This window comes from Manis pentadactyla, chromosome 16, assembly GCF_030020395.1.
Source record: "Manis pentadactyla isolate mManPen7 chromosome 16, mManPen7.hap1, whole genome shotgun sequence".
NCBI classification, from domain to species: Eukaryota; Metazoa; Chordata; class Mammalia; order Pholidota; family Manidae; genus Manis; species Manis pentadactyla.
This window is the reverse complement of record NC_080034.1, coordinates 37,157,415-37,181,316: the sequence shown is the minus strand read 5'-3', so window position 1 is coordinate 37,181,316 and position 23,902 is coordinate 37,157,415. Positions and strand designations below refer to the sequence as shown.

At 37.4% G+C, this 23,902-nt stretch overlaps 1 protein-coding gene across 5 annotated transcripts in view; it reads left to right on the top strand.

The window, feature by feature from the left end:
• LOC118929706 (peptidyl-prolyl cis-trans isomerase FKBP5) overlaps positions 1-23,902 on the top strand; it is a 104,929-nt gene that overhangs the window by 25,767 nt on the left and 55,260 nt on the right. For all 5 annotated transcript variants that reach the window (XR_008994458.1, XM_057494256.1, XM_057494253.1 and 2 more), the window contains 2 exons: positions 17,056-17,187; positions 19,670-19,814. Coding sequence is in view for 4 of the 5 variants with exons in the window: in XM_057494256.1 (XP_057350239.1) it covers positions 17,083-17,187; positions 19,670-19,814 (250 nt within the window). In the remaining variant the exon portion in view is untranslated. The remainder of the gene's footprint in view (positions 1-17,055; positions 17,188-19,669; positions 19,815-23,902) is intronic.

The window sequence follows — 23,902 nt, the reverse complement described above, 5'->3', positions numbered from 1 at the left end:
CAAGAATAAAGAAAACCCTTACATCATAAAGAAAAATAGAAACCACCTTGTGCACTACCTGCCTAACTTATCTAAACAGCTGCCACTCTCTTCCCCAGATGTGGCTGTCTGCTTAATTTCTGTGGCCCATTCCTGCTCTTTGTGTTGCTGACCTCAGACTTCTTGGGAAGAGCTGTTCTTAGGTTGGTGTTTAGAAGGCAATTTGCTCCTTTGTTTTCTCCTGATCTCATCTGTGTGCCGGTTCAGTGATAGATCTTTTCTTGTTTCCCAGCTCAGTTTAGAACTTTACAAAATTTTCTGTCATTCCAGTGTCCTCTTGGAGAAAGATGATTATTTAGTACTGTCTTTCAACTTTTGATGTTTAGATGATCTGATATTTTCTAGTGTTTTTTGTTGCCTTAACAATGGTATGACCCTTTGCCTCCTATTTATTTAAGAACAGTAATTCGTCTAAGTAAGGAGTGACAGAATTAAGTGTAAATTTGGTCTATTAACTTTGCTTTCTTCAGTAATTACTTTTACTGAGAAGAAAAGTGAGTTTACCAAAGCTTGTATGTATCTAAGAGATATAATAAAGGAGGAAAGAGTTTATAGCTATAAAGTGGTAGTTCCGTATAGGATTCTTTCTGCGATCTTCATGACTGGGCATCTCAGAGCCTTTGGTCCCTGAAGTACCGATGTAGCAATCCCTACTGGAGGCTTGGCTCAGAACTTTGGAACTGCATTGGAAATATAAAAGGATTAAAGAGAGAGAAGTTAAGTCTGGCTGACCATTTTGTTAATTTCTGTCTGCTATGGCCTCAGATTTCTTTCTTTTTAAAAAAAATTGTGATAAAATATATATAACATAAATTTTACTATTTTAACCATTTTTAAATATACAGTACAGTGACAGTAAATACATTCGCATTACTATGCAATTATCACCACTATTTTCCAGAACTTTTTCCTCTTCCCAAACAGAAACTCTGTACCTGTTACATAATAGTAACTTAACTCTCCATTTCCCCCTCATTTCCAGTAACCTCTATTCTACTTTCTGTCTCTATGAATTTGCTGATTCTAGGTACCTCATATAAACAGAATTGTGTAATATTTGATCTTTTGTGTCTAGCTTATTTTACTTAGCATGTTTTCAAGGTTCATGTTGTAGCATGTATCAGAATTTCCTTTTTATTGCTAAATAATATTTAATAATTTGTAATACATCTATAAATACATATTTTTCTATGGATTGTTTCCACCTTTTGGCTATTGTGAATAGTACTGCTGTGAACATTGCTGTACAAGTGTCTGTTGGAGTCTCTACTTTCACTTGTTTGGGGGAATACCTAGGAGGGGAATAGCTGGGTCATTTGTAATTCTGTTTAATGTCTTGAGGAACCGGCAAACTTCCACAGAGGCTGCTGTTTTATTTTCCTACCAGTAATGCATGAGGGTCCCAACTCCTCTACATCCTCACCAATGCTTGTCATTGCTCTTTTTTTGATAATAGCCATCCTAATGGGTGTGAAGTGGTATCTCAGGGGGAGCAGAATACATGACCCCAAAATATGCCATTTTGGCCTGTGGATTATTTTGAACTAAAGGCAGTCAAGGGCTAACAGACTCATGTAGAGTTTGTTTGTTGTTACCTCTCCTTTAACTGCCTAGAAGAATTTAGCTATCAGACCTGTACCAGGAAGAAAGCTAATACCAGAGATAATTTTTTATATTAGACTTACCTGTATGGTAAACATTTGTTTACCAAACAGTTGCTCCACTCATCTTCCTTTGAATTGTCTTCCTCCCTTTTGAAGTCCCAGGTCCCTAGCCCCTTCTGCTTAACTCAGGATGGCCTCAGTTGCCTGGGAGCTTCAGATCTTTGGGGATCTTACACATTTAAATTAAATTTATTTTTTCCCCTGTTAATATGTCTAATATCAATTTAATTATTAGACCAGCCAAAGAACCTAGTGGGAAGAAGGGAAAAGTCTTCCTCCCCTACACATCTTGAGCTTTTTATTTGCGTTTCCCACATGACTGATTATGTTGAACATCTTTTCATGCACTTATTCCCACAGGTTTCTTTTTTAAAGGAGGAAAAAATAAGTGTATGAGCATGTATAAGAGTATTCATCATCTCCCTATTCCCTAATCTGAAGGAAGTAGATGAATAAATACAGTGTCGTTTCATACAGATATACAGTAAACCTTTATGTGTGAACTTGTTTCTTTGCATGCATATCTATCTCGTCTTTGTATGTATATCTTGTCTGCAAATACATAGCTCCTGGTGACACTCCAGTATTACTGGACCTGAATGTTTGACAGAGGCCTGGGGTTGAAAGTTAAGTGAGAGCTTTCTAGATCATCCTTACATGGATATTTTCAAAATTGAGATGTACTTAACACTGCAATTACAAGCCCTACGTATATCTCTTTCCTCGTGTTTTTTTTCTTTCTTTTGTGTTTTAGTTGTAGGAGACTGAAAGCTTTTATGGCCAGACATTTGGGTACTTAGAATGCTGCTGTAATTTTCTGTGCTACTATCAGAGTTGCCAGTTCCTATATTCTTTTTTTCTGAAAACTCTCCTGTTAGACATTAGGATAATCTGATACAAGTTATCTGTATTTTAACAGAATAACAACACAGTAAGTAACACACATGGGGAATTAGTGCATAAAGCTTTAAAATCACTTCCTCAATGGGGGAGGGGGTGGGCTGACAATTTAGTTATGTTAACTGACGTTTCAGTATAGTATGAGTGAAATTTTTTTTTTTTGGTTTCCTTAATGTACAATTACGTGAGCAACATTATGGTTACTAGACTCCCTCCCATTATCAAGTCCCCACCATATATCCCATTACAGTCACTGTCCATCAGCATAGTAAGATGCTATAGAATTACTACTTGTCTTCTCTGTGCTATACTGCCTTCTGGTGCCAGCCCTACATTATGAGTACTAATCGTAATACCCCTTTTTCTCCCTTATCCCTCCCTTCCCACCCATCCTCCCCAGTCCCTTTCCCTTTGGTAACTGTTAGTCCATTCTTGGGTTCTGTGAGTCTGATGCTGTTTTGTTCCTTCAGTTTTTTCTTTGTTCTTATACTCCAGAGATGAATGAAATCATTTGATGCTTGTCTTTCTCTACCTGACTTATTTCACTGAGCATAATACCTCTCTAGCTCCACCCATGTCATTGCAAATGGTAGGATTTGTTTTCTTCTTATGGCTGAATAATATTCCATTGTGTATATGTACCACCTCTTCTTTATCCATTCATCTACTGATGGGCACTTAGGTTGCTTCCATTTCTTGGCTATTGTGAATAGTGCTGCAATAAACATAGGGGTGCATCAGTCTTTTTCAAACTGGGCTGCTGCATTCTTAGGGCAAATTCCTAGGAGTGGAATTCCTGGGTTAAATGGTATTTCTATTTTTAGTTTTTTGAGGAACCTCCATACTGCTTTCCATAAAGGCTGAACTATTTTACATTCCCGCCAGCAGTGTAGGAGGGTTCCCCTTTCTCCACATCCTCGCCAACATTTTTTGTTGTTTGTCTTTTGGATGGTGACCATCCTAACTGGTGTGAGATGATATCTCATTGTGGTTTTAATTTGCATTTATCTGATGATTAGCAATGTGGAGCATCTTTTCATGTGTCTGTTGGCCATCTGAATTTCTTTAGAGAACTGTCTGTTCAGATCCTCTGCCCATTTTTAATTGGACTATTTGCTTTTTGTTTGTTGAGGTTTGTGAGCTCTTTATATATTTTGGATGTCAACTCTTTATTGGATATATCATTTATGAATATATTCTCCCATACTGTAGGATGCTTTTTTGTTCTATTGATGGTGTCCTTTGCTGTACAGAAGCTTTTCGGCTTGATATTGCCTGTGGCGTTATGTTCATGAAGAAGTTGCTCATGTTTATGTCCAAGATATTTTTGCCAATGGTTTTTTCTAAGAGTTTTATGGTTTCATGACTTACATTCAGGTCTTTGATCCATTTCAGATTTACTTTTGTGTATGGGGTTAGACAGTGATCCAGTTTCATTCTCTTACATGTAGCTGTCCAGTTTTGCCAATAACAGCTGTTGAAGAGGCTCTCATTTCTCCCTTGTATATCCATGGCTCCTTTATCGTATATTAATTGAGCATATATGTTTGGGTAAATATCTGGAGTCTCTGTTCTGTTCTACTGGTCTGTGGGTCTGTTCTTGTGCCAGTACCAAATTGTCTTGATTACTGTGGCTTTGTAGGAGAGGTTGAAGTTGGGAAGCAAGATACCCTTGCTTTATTTTTCCTTCTCAGGATTACTTTGGCTATTAGGGGTCTTTTGTCATTCTTTTAGAAATATTTGTTCCAGTTCATTGAAGATTGCAGTATTTTGATAGGTATTGCATTGAATCTGTATATTGTTTTAGGCAGGATGACCATTTTGACAATATTAATTCTTCCTGGCCAAGAGCATGGGATGAGTTTCCATTTGTTAGTGTCCTCTTTAATTTCTCTTAAGAGTGTCTTGTAGTTTTCAGGGTATAGGCCTTTCACTTCCTTGGTTAGGTTTATTCCTAGGTATTTTATTCCTTTTGATGCAATTGTGAATGGAATTGTTTTCCTGATTTCTCTTTCTGCTAGTTCATCGTTAATGTATAGGAATGCAACATATTGATGTGTATTAATTTTGTATTCTGCAGCTTTGCTGAATTCATGTATTAGTTCTAGTAGTTTTGGAGTAGAGTGTTTAGGGGTTTTTATGTACAATATCATGTCATTTGCAAATAGTGACAGTTTGACTTCTCCTTTACCAATCTGGATTCCTTATATTTCTTTGTTTTGTCTGATTGCCGTGGCTAGGACCTCCAGTACTATGTTGCATAAAAGTGGGGAGAGTGGGCATCCCTGTCTTGTTCTCGATCTTAAAGGAAAAGCTTTTAGCTTCTCACTGTTAAGTACGATGTTGGCTGTGGGTTTTTCATATATGGCCTTTATTATGTTGAGGTTCTTGCTGTGTATACCCATTTTGGGTAGCTTCTTTACTATCTAATCATCCAACTTAACTCTCTTATTAAGCTATTATAAACACAGTCTGATGATTCTTTATTTCTCTCCCTTCTTATTCTTCCTCCTCCATTCTTTATATGTTAGGTGTTTAATTCTGTACTCTTTTGTGTTTCCCTTGACTGCTTTTGTGGATAGTTGATTTTATTTTTTGCCTTTAGTTAGCATCTGGTTGGTCTGCTTTCTTTGCTGTGATTTTATTTTCTCTGGTGACATCTATTTAGCCTAAGGAGTGCTTCCTTCTAGAGCAATCCCTTTAAAATACCCTGTAGAGGTGGTTTGTGGGAGGTAAATTCCGTCAACTTTTGCTTTTCTGGAAATTGTTTAATCTCTCCTTCAAATTTAAATGATAATTGTGCTGGTACAGTATTCTTGGTTCAAGGCCCTTCTGTTTCATTGCATTAAATATATCATGCCATTCTCTTCTGGCCTGTAAGGTTTCTGTTGAAAAGTCTGATGGGTTTTCCTTTGTAGGTGATCTCTTCTCTCTCTCTGGCTGCCTTTAATACCCTGTCCTTGTCTTTGATCTTTGCCATTTTAATTATTATATCTTGGTGTTGTCCTCCTTGGGTCCCTTGTGTTGGGAGATCTGTGGGATTCCATGGTCTGCGAGACTATTTCATTCTCCAGCTAGGGGAAGTTTTCAGCAATTATTTCTTCAAAGACACTTACCCTTTTTCTCTCCCTTCTTCTAGTACCCCTATAATGTGAATGTTGTTCCATTTGGATTGGTCACACAGTTCTCTTAATATTCTTTCATTAATATAGATCCTTTTATCTCTCTCTGCCTGTGCTTCTCTGTATTCCTGTTCTATGATTTCTATTCCATTAACAGTCTCTTGCACCTCGTCCAGTCTGCTCTTAAGACCTTCTGTCAATTGTTTCATTTCTGTTCTCTCCCTCGGGACTTCATCCCTTAGCTCTTGCATATTTCTCTGCAGTTCCATCAGCATGGTTATGACTTCTGTTTTGAATTCTTTTCCAGGAAGATTTATTATATCTATCTCACCAGGCCCTCTCTCTGGGGTTGTCTGAGTGATTTTTGACCGGATCAGATTCTTCTGCCTTTTCATGGTGATAGAAGTGGTCACAGGCAGGTGGTGTGTGTGTCAGCTGGGAGAACAAAGTCCCTTCCTGCTTGTTGGTCGCCTTGCCCTTCTGCCTTGCCTGTGCCAGTTAACCACACACAGGGAGTAGTCTCAGGGTTAATTCCCTGAGCTGCCATGGGTGGTGCAGCCCACGGGATAGCCTAGGGCACTTCCAGGGGTCACAGGCACGTGGTGTGTGTTCTCCTGTGGTAATGGCACCCCTTCCTGCCTTCTGGACTTTGTGCTGGTTTCCTCTGTGTGTGGTGGGTAGCTGCATGCTTGCGGCAGCCTCTGGGTCTGGCCCAGTTAGCTGAGCTCTGGGAGAAGACTATGTGGTTGCTGTTGGCGGGGCTCTTACCCACTGGTCCGCAGCAATGGCATGTCAGCCAGTTTGCTTAAAGTGCCAGCAGAGGGCAATGAAAGGCAGGCTGCTTATCACCATGAGGGGCTTCAGAGCTGCGTTGCCACCCAGGGGGTTAGGGTGCCTGAAGTTCCTTAAGATTCCCAGCCTGCTGGTCTTAGTGTTCCGGGACAATTTGGTCCACCTATTAAACCCTTGTTCCTTTAAGACTTTTAAAGCACCCACTTTTCTTTTGTCCTAGGGGAGCCGGCTGTGGGGATCCACTTGCAGTCTCTGTCTTGGATTTTACTTTTCCATTTTTCTAATATCCAGTACAACATGCAATGTGTGTCTGTGCTTCTGGTGCTGATTACTATGGCTGGTTATTTAGCAGTCCTGTGCTTCCACTGCCTCCCCACTCTGATTCTTTTCCTCCTGCCGGTGAGCTGGGGTGGGGGGAGTGCTCGGGTCACAGCTTTGTATCTTACCCTTTTTGTGAGATGCTGAGTTCTTGCAGATGTAGATGTAGCCTGGCTGTTGTACTGTATCTTCTGGTCTCTCTTTTAGGAATAGTTGTATTTGCTGTATTTTCAAAATATATATAGTTTTGGTAACAGACTTTCACCTCCCTACTCACGCTGCCATCTTGAGCGCCTCCTGTTAATGAAATTTTAAGCATATTCTCAGTTTTCCATTAGGTCTCAGGTGTTTGCTGACTAGCACTTAGGGAAATGCATGCTTATCTGGCATGTCTATAACGGAACAAACAGTGTGTTCCCTCTCTGATGTACTGGAGAGCAGTTTTCCCACTTTGGACAGTTCAGAATAGTGAGCTTTATCATAACTAATATCCATAGCTGCATAGTGATTTTTAAATCCAGAATAAACCTTGGGTGGAGAGAAAAGAAAAGGTTCTTACAAAAAAAGTGAAACTTTCTTACAGGTTTTTAGGAATTCTCTGTTCTTACTGCCTTTTTTTCATATAACACCAGATCAAAGAAACAGTTTTTTAAATCAGTTGTTTTATTTACTTACAAGAATCTCTACCCCAGATGGCATAACTGGAATCAAGGGGAAAATTGTAAGATAAATTCTAACTGAAATGAGCAGGCGATGAGAGGCAATAAAAGGCCTGGCAGTTTATTTGAGCACAGTCCCGGGCAAGGTTCACCAGTCTGCACAAACACAGGCCGGAGAAGTTGCGCCCAACGACACAGGCAGGGAGTTTTATAAGCACAGGGAAGGGAGGGGGGAGTGGGCCGCACCAGGTGTACGTGGGGAATTTTTATTGGCTCAGGGTCAGGTGATGGACAGCCAGAGGTCTCCTCCTTCCGGATGGAGGGGGTCTGCATCCGAGGTTTGTCGGCCCGTCACGGGACTGGAATCCAGGAAGAGCTGTCAGTTCCTTCCTTATATGGTACAGAACTATTTGGTGCTGTCTTTGTTCTGCTTGCACTGTCCTTGCTTTCCTCCCTCCGGTACCTCCAGCCTTACAGAAATAATCGGAAAGTTCAGTTTATTTTTGTATTTTTCTAGATGTATCTGCCTTTGAAGGTTCAAAAAAGTTTTTTTGTTACTGTTTTTATCTTTGTGTTTTAATTATTAGTGCTACTTCTTTTCTTATGGACTCCATATCATTCAGAACCATTCTCTGAGATAAGATTACTTGCATCCATTGAAGTGTTAGAACCAAAAATCAAGAGCAAATTCTTTTATCAAATGGGACTTAGCAAATCAACTTACTGAAGTTCTTTATTTATTGAATTTTAAGAAGCCATGATTCCCAAAGAGCAGGGTTAAAACCAAAAGAATATGTTTTTTGATTGATAATATTTTCATTAAAAAATGTAGCTGATCCCCAAATGGTGAGCATCTAAAAGAAAGGCATTCCCTTCAAATGTGTTGTAGCCATGCTTTTCTTAATGCTTTGAGTTTTTTGTGATACTCGGGCTTATGCACATTCTCAAGGGATTTGAAGTAAATGGCAAACATTGTAACCCACCCTTCATCCCTAAATAGCATGTGTCTCCCAAGAATGAGGTTATATAATATTCCACATAAAAACACAATATTATATCACACTCTAGAAAGCTAACATTCGACAGTAATAATAATCTAATGTACAGTCTGTTTTTCCAAAATTTTCTAATTCTCCCAAGAATGTACTATTATAACTTTTTGTTACCCTGAAATTTAGGATCCAGCCAAATGTCACACATTGCATTTGGTGGTTATGTCTCTTTTAGTCTCCTAGAAAAGGCCCCCTATACTTCATGTTTTATCTACAATTACATGAGGAGCATTATGTTTACTAGACTCACCCCTTCACCAAATCCCCCCCACAGACTGCATTACAGTCACTGTCCATCAGCATAGTAAGATGCTGTAGAATCACTACTTGTCTTCTCTGTGATGCACAGCCCTCCCCATGCCCCCCCCACATTATACATGCTAATCATAATGCCCCCTTTCTTTTTTCCTGCCCTTATACCTCCCTTCCCACCCATCCTCCCCAGTCCCTTTCCCTTTGGTACGTGTTAGTCCATTCTTGGGTTCTGTGAGTCTGATGCTGTTTTGTTCCTTCAGTTTTTTCTTTGTTCTTATACTTCACATATGAGTGAAATCATTTGGTACTTGTCTTTCTCCGCCTGGCTTATTTCACTGAGCATAATACCCTCTAGCTCCATCCATGTTGTTGCAAATGGTAGGATTTGTTTTCTTCTTATGGCTGAATAATATTCCATTGTGTATATGTACCACCTCTTCTTTATCCATTCATCTACTGATGGACACTTGGATTGCTTCCATTTCTTGGCTATTGTGAATAGTGCTGCAATAAACATAGGGGTGCATCAGTCTTTTTCAAACTGGGCTGCTGTATTCTTAGGGTAAATTCCTAGAAGTGGAATTCCTGGGTCAAATGGTATTTCTATTTTGGGCTTTTTGAGGAACCTCCATACTGCTTTCCACAATGGTTGAACTAATTTACATTCCCACCAGCACTGTAGGAGGGTTCCCCTTTCTCCACTACCTCGTCAACATTTGTTGTTGTTTGTCTGTTGGATGGTGGCGATCCTTACTGGTGTGAGGTGATATCTCATTGTGGTTTTAATTTGCATTTCTCTGGTGACTAGCGATGTGGAGCATCTTTTCATGTGTCTGTTGGCCATCTGAATTTCTTCTTTGGAGAACTGTCTGTTCAGTTCCTCTGCCCATTTTTTAATTGGATTATTTGCTTTTCATTTGTTGAGGTTTGTGAGCTCTTTACATATTTTGGATGTCAACCCTTTATCGTATCTGTCATTTATGAATATATTCTCCCATACTGTAGAATGCCTTTTTGTTCTATTGATGGTGTCCTTTGCTGTACAGAAGCTTTTCAACTTGATATAGTCGTACTTGTTCATTTTTGCTTTTGTTTCCCTTGCCTGGGGAGATATGTTCATGAAGAAGTCCTCATGTTTATGTCCAAGAGATTTTTGGCAATGGTTTTTTCTAAGAGTTTTATGGTTTCATGGCTTATATTCAGGTCTTTGATCCATTTCAGATTTACTTTTGTGTATGGGGTTAGACAGTGATCCAGTTTCATTCTCTTACATGTAGCTGTCCAGTTTTACCAACACCAGCTTTGAAGAGGCTGTCATTTCCCCATTGTATGTGCATGGCTCCTTTATCATATATTAATTGACCATATATGTTTGGGTTAATATCTGGACTCCCTATTCTGTTCCACTCGTCTGTGGCTCTGTTCTTGTGGCAGTACCAAATTGTCTTGATTACTGTGGCTTTGTAGTAGAGCTTGAAGTTGAAAAGCGAGGTGCCCCCTGCTTCATTCTTCCTTCTCAGGATTGCTTTGGCTATTTGAGGTCTTTTGTGCTTCCATATGAATTTTAAAACTATTTGTTCCAGTTCGTTGAAGAATGTTGGTATTTTAATAAGCATTGCATTAAATCTGTAGATTGCTTTAGGCAGTATGGCCATTTTGAGGATATTAATTCTTCCTAGCCAAAAGCAGGGAATGAGTTTCCATTTGTTAGTGTCCTCTTTAATTTCTCTTAAGAGTGTCTTGTAGTTTTCAGGTTATAGGTCTTTTCACTTCCTTGGTTAGGTTTATTCCTAGATATTTTATTCTTTTTGATGCAGTTGTGAATAGAATTGTTTTTCTGATTTCTCTTTCTGTTTGTTCTTCGTTACTGTATAGGAAAGCAACAGATTGATGTGTATTAATTTTGTATCCTGAAACTTTTCTGAATTCAGGTATTAGTTGCAGTAGTTTTGGAATGGAGTCTTCAGGGTTTTTTTATGTACATTATCATGTCATCTGCAAATAGTGACAGTTTAACTTCTTTACCAATCTGGATGCCTTGTATTTCTTTGTTTTGTCTGATTGCCATGGCTAGGAACTCCAGTACTATGTTGAATAACAGTGGGGAGGGTGGGCATCCCTATTTTGTTCCCGATCTTAGAGAAAAAGCTTTTAGCTTCTCACTGTTAAGTATGATGTTGGCTGTGGGTTTGTTGTATATGGCCTTTATTGTGTTGAGGTACTTGCCCTGTATAACCATTTTCTTGAGAGTTTTTATCATGAATGGATGTTGAATTTTGTCGAATGCTTTTTCAGTGTGTATGGAAATGATCCTGTGGTTTCTGTCCATCTTTTTGTTGATGTGGTGGATGATGTTGATGGATTTTCAAATGTTGTACCATCCTTGCATCCCTGAGATGAATCCCACCTGGTCATGGTGTATGATCCTCTTGATGTATTTTTGAATTCAGTTTGCTAATATTTTGTTCAGTATTTTTACATCTATGTTCATCAGGGATACTGTTCTGTAATTTTCTCTTTTGGTGGGGTCTTTGCCTGGTTTTGGTATTAGAGTGATGCTGGCTTCATAGAATGACTTTGAAAGTATTCCCTCCTCTTCTATTTTTTTGGAAAACTTTAAGGAGAATGGGTATTATGTCTTCTTTATATGTCTGATAAAATTCAGCGGTGAATCCATCTGGACCAGGAGTTTTGTTCTTGGGTAGTTTTTTGATTACTGATTCAATTTCTTTGCTGGTAGTTGGTCTGTTTAGATTTTCTGTTTCTTCCTTGGTCAGTCTCAGAAGGTTGTATTTTTCTAGGAAGTTGTCCATTTCTTCTAGCTTTTCCAGATTGTTAGCATATAGATTTTCATAGTATTCTCTAATAATTTTTTGTATTTCTGTGGGGTCTGTCATAATTTTTCCTTTCTTATTTCTGATTCTGTTGATATGTGGAGATTCTCTTTTTCTCTTAATAAGTCTGGCTAGGGAGTAATCTATTTTGTTTTATTTTTTTCAAAGAACCAGCTCTTGGTTTCATTGATTTTTTCTATTTTAGTCTTCTCAATTTTGTTTATTTCTTCTCTAATCTTTATTATGTCCCTACTTTTGTTGACTTTGGCTTCATTTGTTCTTCTTTTTCCAGTTTCAATAATTGTGACTTTAGACTATTCTTTTGGGATTGTTTTTCCTCTTTAAGTAGGCCTGGATTGCTATGTACTTTCCTCTTAGAACTGCCTTCGCTGCATCCCACAGAATTTGGGGCTTTATGCTGTCGTTGTCATTTGTCTCCATATATTCTTTGATATCTCTTTTAATTTGGTCATTGATCCATTAATTATTTAGGAGCATGTTGTTAAGCCTCCCTGTGTTTGTGAGCGTTTTTGTTTTCTTTGTATAATTTATTTCTAGCTTTATGCCTTTATGGTCTGAGAAGTTGGTTGGTAGAATTTCAATCTTTATGAATTTACTGAGGCTCTTTTTGTGGCCTAGTATGTCGTCTATTCTGGAAAATGTTCCATGTGCACTTGAGAGGAATGTGTATCCTGCTGCTTTTGAGTGTAGAGTTCTGTAGATATCTGTTAAGTCCATCTGTTCTAGTGTGTTGTTCAGTGCCTGTGTGTCTTTACTGATTTTCTGTCTGGTGGATCTGTCCTTCGGAGTGAGTGGTGTGTTGAAGTCTCCTAGAACAAATGTATTGCGTTCTATTTCCTCCTTTAGTTCTGTTAGTATTTGTTTCACATATGTTGGTGCTCCTGTGTTGGGTGCATATATGTTTACAATGGTTATGTCCTCCTGTTGGACTGACCCCTTTATCATTATGTAATGTACTTCTTTATCTCTAGTTACTTTCTTCGTTTTGAAGTCTATTTTGTTTGATACTAGTACTGCAACACGTGCTTTTTTCTCCTTGTTGTTTGCATGAAATATCTTTTTCCATCCCTTGACTTTTTGTCTGTGCATATCTTTGGGTTTGTGGTGGGTCTCTTGTAAGTAGCATATAGATGGGTCTTGCTTTTTTATCCATTCTTTTGCTCTGTGTCTTTTGATTGGTGCATTCAGTCCATTTACATTTAGAGTGATTATTGAAAGATATGTACTTTTTGCCATTGCAGGCTTTAGATTCGTGGTTACCAAAGGTTTGAGAGTAGCTCCTTTGCTATCTAGCCGTCTAACTTAACTCTCTTGGTAAGGTATTATAAACACAGTCTGATGATTCTTTATTTCTTTTCCTTCTTATTCCTCCTCCTCCATTCTTTATATGTTAGGTGTTTTAATCTGTACTCTTTTGTGTTTCCTTTGACTACTTTTGTGAGTAGTTGTTTTTATTTTTGCCTTTAGTTAGTATTTGGTTGGTCTGCTTTCTTTAGTGTGATTTTATTTTCTCTGTTGACATATATTTAGCCCTTAGGAGTGCTTCCATATAGAGCAATCCCTTTAAAATACCCTGTAGAGGTGGTTTGTGGGAGGTAAATTCCCTCAACTTTTGCTTTTCTGGAAATTGTTTAATCTTTCCTTCAAATTTAAATGATAATTGTGCTGGATACAGTATTCTTGGTTCAAGGCCCTTCTGTTTCATTGCATTAAATATATCATGTCATTCTCTTCTGGCCTGTAAAGTGTCTGTTGAGAATTTTGATAGCCTGATGCATTTTTCTTTGTACATAACCTTTTTTCTCTCTCTGGCCGCCTTTAATACTTTGTCGTAGTGTTTGATCTTTGTCATTTTAATTATTATATGTCTTGGTGTTGTCCTCATTGGGTCCCTTGTGTTGGGAGTTCTGTGGACCTCCATGGTCTGAAAGACTATTTCCTCCCCAGTTTGTGGAAGTTTTCAGCAATTATTTTTTTAAAGACACTTTCTTTCCCTTTTTCTCTCTCTTATTCTTCTGGTACTCCTGTAATGTGAATATTGTTCCATTTGGATTGGTCACACAGTTCTCTTAATATTGTTTCATTCCTGGAGATCCTTTTATCTCTCTCTGCCTCAGCTTCTCTGTATTCCTGTTCTCTGATTTCTCTTCAATTAATGGCCTCTTGCACCTCATCCAATCTGCTTTTAAGTCCTTCCAGAGATTGCTTTATTTCTGTATTCTCCCTCCCAACTTGATCTTTCAGCTCTTGCATATTTCTCTGCAGGTCCATCAGCATGGTTATAACCTTTATTTTAAATTCTTTTTTAGGAAGATTGGTTAAATCTCTCGTGGGTTGTCTGGGTAATTCTGGAGTGGTCCAGATTCTTCTGCCTTTTCATGGCAATAGAGGTAGCTATAGGCAGGTACCGCATGTGTCAGCTGGGAGAACAAAGTCCTTTCCTGTTTGCTGGTTGCTTTGCCCTTCTCTGCTGCCTGTGTCGGTTACCTGCACTCCTGGAGCAGCCTCTGGGTTATCCGGTTGTGGGGACCCGCTTGCAGATTTTGCTTTCCCGTTTCTCTAATATCCAGCACACTGTGCACTGTGTGTCTGTGCTCTAGGTGCGGGTTACTCGAGCTGGTTGTTTAGCAGTCTTGGGCTTTCACTCCCTTCCCTCTCCAACTCCTTTCTTCCCACCGGCAAGCTGGGATGGGGGTGTGCTCAGGTCCCGCTGGGCTGCAGCTTGTATCTTACCCCCTTCATGAGCTGCTGAGTTCTCACAGATGTAGATGTAGCCGGCTGTTGTACTGTATCCACTGGTCTGTCTTTTAGGAATAGTTGTACTTGTTGTATTTTCAAGAATATATATGGTTTTGGGAGGAGATTTTCGCTGTCCTACTCATGGCATCATTCTGGCTTCTCCGTCTTGTCTTTTCTTCTTGATTAGATTCAGGTTAAATATATTTGGGAGGAATACCACATGCATACTTGCCATTATTGTCACATCAGGAGGCACAATGATATCAGTTTATGTTATTGGTAAAGGGCAGAGTTTAATCATAATACAGATCACTTGTATTAAGGGGGTATGTGTCAGATTACTTCATTGGAAAGCCTTTTTTCCCTTTTTGATAAGTAATCTATAGGTTTATGCTTTGAGACATTGTGGCTGTCAGATTACTTCATTGGAAAGCCTTTTTTCCCTTTTTGATAAGTAATCTATAGGTTTATGCTTTGAGACATTGTGGCTGTCAGATTACTTCATTGGAAAGCCTTTTTTCCTTTTTTGATAAGTAATCTATAGGTTTATGCTTTGAGGCATTGTGGCTGTCCTGTTCCCTAATAACCTTTCCCTTGGTGGTGTTAATTTGCTTATTGATTTAGCCCACGGTTTCCCCATGGGTCTACTGATGGATGCCAGTATACCTGTGAAGCCCAGGATATTATTTTGTATATGTGTTTTTCCTGGGATATGGTCCATGACCCTCAGAATATCTGAAAAAATCTTTCCTACCTGTTTTTGAGGTGCATTCTACACGTTTCTGCACGTCAGAGAGCCTGTTATAATCAGTAGGTTTCTAAGTTGGGAACCAACAGTGTTCATCTAATTTTCCTAATCTAGCCCAGCATCATCTACAGCTGGGTACTTAAATTCTGTTGTTTGTTTGAGAACGCTTTATTCTGACCTCTCCCTTATCCTGAGCCAAGCATTTGGATCTTGTTTGGTATAAACTGTCCTAGAAAATAAAGTAAAGGGGCTTAGTACCCTGGTTTTTGGTGTTCTCTTTGAAGATTTTTGGGCACAGCGAAATACAAATTGTGCCTCTGTTGACACTGAAGTAAATATAGATCAGCTGGAATTGAATTAAAATGGCAATATATGTTTGAGTTGCCTGATTATCAGTTGTATCACTAAGACATTTTTCACAAGTGTAAAATAGGTCTTTTTGACTGTGTGACAGTAGGGTCCAGCAGGTGACTTTAGGGATACTTGCATCCATTTTTAGCATAATATGGAATACCTATAGAAGTAATTAGTTCTTGACTTTCCCTATTCAATCAGGAGAGCAATATAGAATTAATCATCGCAACTGCCAATGAGGTGTGTTTTGTTTCATATATTGATTAGCCTTTTGGCGATATTGGTTTGTCTTGCATGAAAAAATATCTGTCATTTGAGTGGCTGATAATAAGAGCTAACATTGGAATATTATACTTTTAAAAATACACATTATACCATTTAACCCAGAAGATGACTCTGCGAAAGTAGATATTTTATTCTAATTACACGGTAGGGAAAAAAGGCTTAGATAGTTAAAATAGCCAACATTAAACAGCTTGTAAGGAGCCCAAATTCCTTGCCCTTTCTGTCTTACCAGTCTAAAAGGTAAAGATGTTCTAGAGAATCTAAATGTGAACAAAGCCTTTGCTCTCAAGAATCTTTTAAAGGTCTGTCTTATGAATATTATAGACGACAAATCACAAGAAGAGCAAAAAAGTACAGAAAAGGGCAGCCTCCGAATATAAGGTCAAGGTTGGTATGATGGAGGTGACATTTGGAGCAGAAAAAGAATGACCAAAAACATGGAGATGGGAAAGCATAGGGCTTATCGTGGGAAAGGATACAGTCTGGTCTAGCTGGAGCATGAGCTGCATGAAACAAAGTAAAAGAAAGTAGTGGAAGCTAGACCTGAAAGACAGGTTAGGAGCACATTGCGAAGGACCTTGAATGCTGTGCTATGGAATAACTTCATTCTTTGAGCAGGAAATGAAAAATACTGCCCTATAGAAGAGCAATAATAATCATAATAAATACTGAAAATTTCAAGTTAGGACTCAGCTAATCTCTTAACATGTTACCTCATAAATGCCTCGCAATAACTATGAACAAGTATACTATGCCCATTTTACAGATGTGACACTGAAGCTCAGCAAGGGTAAGTAAGTTTGCAAATGTCAGACAGATGTTGCTGGATCTAGAACTCAGACTGGGCTCTGTCAGCTTCCAAAAAGCGCTTTCTATTTACCACTATGATATGTTGTCATTTCTTTGATCAGATCACCTGATAAATTTTTACTTCTCTTGTAAACAATATGGTTATAGGAAAAAAATTTTTTCAAAGTTCTGAAAACTTGCCCATACGTGTAATCACGTTAAGGAAAGTGATCAGTACCAAACCTGACTTGTACTACTCTCTAATTTGGGACCAAGCTGATGGAAATTAAAGAGTTGAATGATGTTTTGTTTACATGTCTTGTGACATCAGTACATGCTCATAGCAAATATTTTTGTTTTCATTTTCAGTGTTTAACCTTATTGGCTTTAAGTAAATCTTAGATCAGATAAAGCTTAGTTAGGAGCATTTTAATATGCATAAAGGATTTTTTTTTTTCTAGCCAAACATGTTTCTTCTCTGCAGGGTTTCTACTGAGATATATAAAAGAAAATGACTACTGATGAAGGTGCCAAGAACAATGGAGAAAACTCAGCAGCAGCTGTTGCTGAACGGGGAGAGGATATTACCTCCAAAAAAGATAGAGGAGTATTAAAGGTAAGGCCACATGGGTGAATGACATATAAGAAAATTTGCTGTCTGGAAAGATTATTTATAAGAAAATATTTGTTTTTTTGGCTGGAGGTGGAGGTGAATAATGTTTGAGGCTTACTAAGTGCCAACCAGTACAGCTAAATTCTCATTTCATCTTTATTTTATAACTTGAGGTTTATTTTTAATCTCAGGTTATAGATGGCAGAACTGAGGCCAAGCTAGGTAAATGAACTTGCCCAGTAGCTGTATCTTGATAAGTGCAGATCTGGGGTTCCAGTCCAAGTTATGTCTGACTCTAAAAGGCTGTGTCTTCCTATCAGCAGAGTATACAAATGGGTTATTATTTTAATATTTAAATATACTAAAGCTATCTAATGACAACTCAAAAAGACTTTTTTAAAGGAAAAAAAGAGACTAACTTGCAGAGTTCAAAAGAATTTGTTTTTACATACAAATTGTGTTCCTATGTGCAGTGAAGGTATTTTTTGAGGTTTCGTTAGAGAATATGTCTTTGAATTGGCTTTCCTCATCAAAATACTTTATATTTTTTTCACTCTGTAATCATAATCATTTTTATATTTTTTTATTTGTATCTCACTATAGTCTTGTGAGGCAATCAGCACCTGTTGATTCTTCCATTTAAACATATATATTTATATTTCATGTAAGTAAATAAACTGAAGCTGAGAGTTAAATGATTTTAATCATATTAAGTCATTATTTCTCCTATGCTGTTATATGTACAAGTTTTATATAGTTGAGTTAAATTTTTTTGACTAAAAAGATTATCTTATACATTCTAAATATTACCGTTAAGCTGAGTTTTAATATCTTTTTGAGTCAACACTAGCAAATGAGAATTTTTTAGCTTGTTTTGTCTGATCTTGTTTATGTGAAAACTTCTTCCTGTGCCTGTTTACTACTAATTTGCGATGTGCTAAGCCAAATTTTGGAGACTTGCAACTATACAATAAGGGCTTTATGCTGTAGATTTATATCATGATATCTTCTTTCAGAGGGCTTATCAACCTTGTAGCTATATGAATTACTCATCTCGAACTCCAGGATGTTTCTAGAGACAGTGGAAACTCTGTAGGCTGTCCTTAGCATCTCCCTACCTCGATTTAAGTCCTTCTTTTTCATCTTCAGAGCACCCATACAAAAAACATAGTCCCCAACTAGCCTCAGGCTTGGATTTGTTCTAGAAAATAAACCTAATAAGATTTTTAGGCTTATAAAAAACATTTTGAGATTGTAAACTCTTTAAGTAATATTTACCACTGTCTAGAGCCTCAGGTTTCACCATGGGACTTTTGGTTGAGATTAAATAAATCTGCCAACTTTGTGTCCTGGGGCAATGTACTTAACCTCTCTGTGAGGAGGTTTCCTCATGTGTAAAATTGAGACAGTAATATTATTTCATAGAGTTATCAGGATGACATTAAGCATTTAGCACATTGCCGCCCCTATCGTAATTTTATTAAAGAACTATTATATATATATATTTAAGACCAACCAGGGTCTCGGAAGCCAGTAACTATCCCAGAAAGATAAAATTATGTTGTGGAGCTTAAATTTTTTAAAATGATTCGAGACTAGATTGTATCCTAAGACAACTCCAGATCCAGGCATACATTCATTTTGCTGGGGAAACCTCAAGTGATACCACAGGATCATTTGCTGGTATGGATAGCTGTCTTGATTCCTTGATAGCCATTCATCCCATATTCCCAAATACTTGTTTATAGTCTTAGAGTTGCAGATCCCCTCCACGTGAGGTTCAGATGCTCCATACAGTTCATGAACATGAGCACTTAGAATATTGTGTGATTTCTTTCAGATTAATTTTTTGAAACTTTTTTTTCCCTAGAAAAGGGAAGAACAGTAATTATTCTTTTTTTTGAAGTAGCTCTTTAATTTTTTAAATGAATAATGATTTTTTTCATCTTTATTGAGATATAATTGACATAAATTAGGTATGTTTCAGATGTAGCCATTCTGGTATGAAGTGGTATCTCATTGTAATTTGATTTTCTTTTCCCAGAACTGACCAACTGCATCAGTGGCTTGCTCTGCAAGAACAAAATTAATTTATTGGGTATTAGGAAAGCTAAATATTTTTCAGCTTTGAGCTTTTTGGCATTTCCTTTACTAGAAGACAAGTCACTCAGTATCGTATCAAACTGGCAGATTTTAATGCCAAAGCATGGGGCATTAAACCACAGAAGCAGGATCTATTGGTTAGTTATTTTGAGGGAATAGTGTGATCAACAATAAAATTAAACTTAGCATTAAAGATTTAGAGTAGTATAGGTCAATTTTCTAATGGTGAAGGGTATGTATGGAGAGAACTGGAAGGGAGGCCTTTGGAAAGGACAGATGATAATTTTCAAATCTGCCTGGGTGATGTAGAATGGACTGTGTGACCTTTTAATTCTCTGATTAGAAAAAGTTCCACCTCCTTTTTCATGTTTGTTTTTTCTAGATTATCAAAAGAGAGGGAAATAGTGAGGAAACACCAATGATTGGAGACAAAGTTTATGTCCATTACAAAGGAAAACTGTCAAACGGAAAGAAGTTTGACTCCAGTCATGATAGAAATGAACCATTTATCTTTAGTCTTGGCAAAGGTAAGAGGGTATTTTTGAGTTGTGTTTTGCTTAGATTTATTACCATTTATAATATATAGGAGCTAGAGGATCCTATTATTGCCTCCAAAATGAGGATATTTTAGATCACTGTTTCTCAAAGTGTGGTCTGTGGAGCCCTGAGATCGCTTTAGTGGGTCTGTAATGTCAAAATTATTTTCTAAGATGTTTATCTTTATACTATGTTGACACTTGCACTGATGGTACCAAAGCTACAGTGTTAAGAACTGCTGGAACTCACAATGGCACCAAACTATGCCAGTAATCATGTATTTGTCACTGCCCTCATTCACTGTTTAAATAAGAAAAGTGGAAAGCCAGCTTTACTTAAGAATGTTCTTGATAAAGTACAAAAAATTATTAATTTTTTAAAATCCTCATCTTTGAGTTCACATTGTTTTGGATGTTTGTCACAGAGGGAAGCACACACAGCACTCAGCATTCCCAGTGCTTGGGTATCTCAAGAAAAAGCACGCATGCACTTACTTAGCTGAGTGCTGAACTGGTTGCATTTTATTTTTCATTAGGCACTATTATCACTCGAAAGGGCAAACTAGAATTATTCAGACCTGATTACTCAGTATTTGGCAGATATTTTTTTGAAAATGAATAAAGTGAGCCTGACACTTCAAGGAAAACAACTGACAATATTTGTTACCATTGAGTTTTCAAGTGAAAATTACAAATTTTGGAAAATTTGTATCTGCCACTGTAAGCTGCTTGACAGCGTCCCAAAACTTAAAAGACTTCTGATGAGATCAATGTATATTAATGAATGTGATTTTTAAAATATTATTCAGTGAAATGTGTTAACATTTGGAAGATCTGTGTAACTCACAGAACCAGTATTTTCCCAATGATCAATGCAAGACGTTACAGAATCACACATGGGTAAAAGATCAATTCACTGTGCAAGCTAGACGAATGGATTTTAATGTAATATAATGTGAAAAGTTCATTGATATGCTTTCAGATTCCATATTGCAGCTAACCTTTATGAAACTGTCACTTGTCTAGTTTTGATGTAGTCTCAGATGATTATATTAATGATTATCTGAAAAGGCTATTAAAGTACTCCCACCTTTTCCAACTATCTATCTTTGTGGATTTGAATTTTTCCATATACTTCACCAAAATTGCAACAGATAAATGCAAAAGTAGGTATGAGAATCCAGTTGTCTTTTATGAAGTCAGATACATATACTTTATAAAATTATAAGACAATGCCACTTTTCTAATATTTTTTGTTTTGGAAAATTGTTATTTTCTTAAAGTGATTCTTTACGTTAACATATAATGAAGTTATTTTTTTTAAAGAATTGATAAACAACTATTTTTCTTAATTTTTAATTTCTTAATGGGAAATATCAATGGATATGTCATATAAATAAAAGCTCTTTGGGACCCTCAATTTTTAAACTAAAGGGCTCCTGAGGAAAAAAAGGTTGAGAATTACTGTTTTCAAGTCTTAAATGTGATTTTTACTAGTCTCTTTTCAAATGCTTTTAAATATCTTCAGTTAATTTTGTCTTTTTAAAAAATCTTAGAAGAAAATTAATACCTCATACAAATAATTACGCTTTGTGGACCATGTTGCTTGTTGGAGGTTAGTGGCTGAATTACAATGTCGTTTTATTCTTATCTGCCAGAGATATAACACACTTCTAGTTCATTCCCAGATTAAGTGTGGGTGAAAAGGGGTAATCCCCTTATTCACCACCATGACTGAGTATTGACTAAAATTCCATTCTTTTTCTGACTTCACACTGTAGTTGAATTGTTGCCTAAACAGTGTGATCTGTGAAATGATATAACAAGTGAGGAACTAAGGAGTTAAATTCTTTGTGCCTCTCTGCTCCTTTGTCTTCCCTGGTACTCCTCAGCATTTGTGTTTCTGGGTGACTTCTGCTTCCTGTCCAGCTGTACTCACCAAACTCTAATGCTGGCTGTGCCACTTTTGACTTCTCCTGTGGGTCCTCAGTGAGTTAATGGCTCTTGTGAGAGATTAATCTTCTGTTTTGTTAAGATAGCTATCAAAATCAAATACAGATTGTTTTTCTTGCCCCAGCAGATAATGATGACAGTTAAATTAGAATTTTTTTCCTTATGTTGATTTGGGATGTGAACCTCCCAGGGCCACCAGCATGGCTATGGCATCACATTGAATTTAGGTGGTCTCCAAGTAAATGACCTCATCAGACATTTTTGTTCCCACTGCTCCCCAAATTCTTACTCTTCTCTTTGATTTTCTATCTTGAAGAAGGTGGTAGATTTAGGGTAACAGGTCTTCTCTCGGCAATTATCTTTGCATGTAGTCTTAAGAATTGGTGAGAATTTATACTGTCAGATTTTCTCAATGAAACACACTATGGTGAGTGAGTCTTTCATGTTTCCTAGAATTTTGAGCAGAGAGAAAAGAGGCAACTTTCAGTTGACTTGGTACCTATGATACCTATGACACACCGATCTAGACACAGAATTGTCTCATGGGAAGAGCATCCATCTGGCTTGGGAAGCCAGGACTCCTGTCTTTGCTCATTCCTGTGGTATGTAAACACGAGTAAGCCACCTAATCTTCTCTGCTCCTGTAAAAAGGTGGTGTCTATAGAAGAGCTTCAGGATTAGTCCTGAGTCTATGATTTCATTCTTGTACCTTCCGTAAAGAGCACAGGAACAACAACAAAAGACTAAAACCAATAGAAAGAAAGAGGCTTTACAGGTCCCCTTATGATGATACTTAGACATATGAGAATAGAGAAACACACTGCTGGTAAAACTTCTGTAACATAATGTGTTCAGTGCCTATATAACAAACATTGGTTAAGCAGTTTATAATTTTATACTTAGATGTTATAGCAGTAGCTACTTCATCAAAGTGAAGAAAAATAATATAAACGAGCTGCAGCATAAATATTGTACATTGATCTCTCTTGATTCCTTATATTGTACCTCTCCCAAGGAAATAAATAGGAATATTTCATTGGAAAGTCACACTTCAGGATTCTTTTGTGATTTTAGTATTTAAAATATAATTGTGCTTATCTGTAAGTATTACAGAGCTTATCTGTAAAAATTGCACTAAAAAATACACACACTATACATATATAAATTTGAGCTATACCTGCATATTGTTGATATATGTGTCTTATGCCCTTTCTATCCTATCTTTTAAACTCTGTTTACTTCCCTCATCTGTATAGTGATGATGATAATAGTATATACTAATATATTGAGGATAAAATAAGATATTGCGTGCCATTGCTTGGCACTCAGCCTAACACATAGTAAGCACTCAAATATTTATTACTGTTGTTACAGTATTAGGATTATTGGCTGGCATTATAATGGAATGAGAAGAACTGTGGTATAGCAGCTTGGGACCTAACTATTTACTACACCTGTGTACAAACCTTTTGAAGCAATGCTTAACTATCTTTTAGCCCCAGGAAATCTGGAAAGACAAAAATTGAATCAATCTAGGAGAACTGATTATTAACCATTACAGAATATGTTATAGAATTAGAATGAAGAGATGATGGTTTTCCTCATTGAGTTTTCTTTTTTTTTTTAATTAAGGTATCATTGATACACAATCCTACAGTAGTTTCACATGAGCTACATTGCGGTTATTACATTCATCCATGTTATCAAGTCCCCCCACCCCCCACTCCATTGCAGTTACTGTCCATCAGCATAGTAAGATGCTATAGAGTCACTACTTGTCTTCTCTGTGCTATACTGCCTTCCTTGTGACCCCTCTACATTATATGTGCTAATCATAATGCCCCTTATTCCCCTTCTCCCTCCCTTCCAACTCACCTTCCCTACCTGCTTCCCTTTGGTAACCACTAGTCCCTTCTCAAAGTCTGTGAGTCTGCTGCTGTATTGTGTCTTCAGTTCTGCTTTGTTGTTTTACTCCACAAATGACTGAAATCATTTGGTACTTGTCTGACTTCTCCGCCTGGCTTATTTCACTGAGCATAATGCCCTCTAGCTCCATCCATGTTGTGACAAGCGGTAGGATTTGTTTTCTTCTTATGGCTGAATAATATTATTGTGTATATGTACCA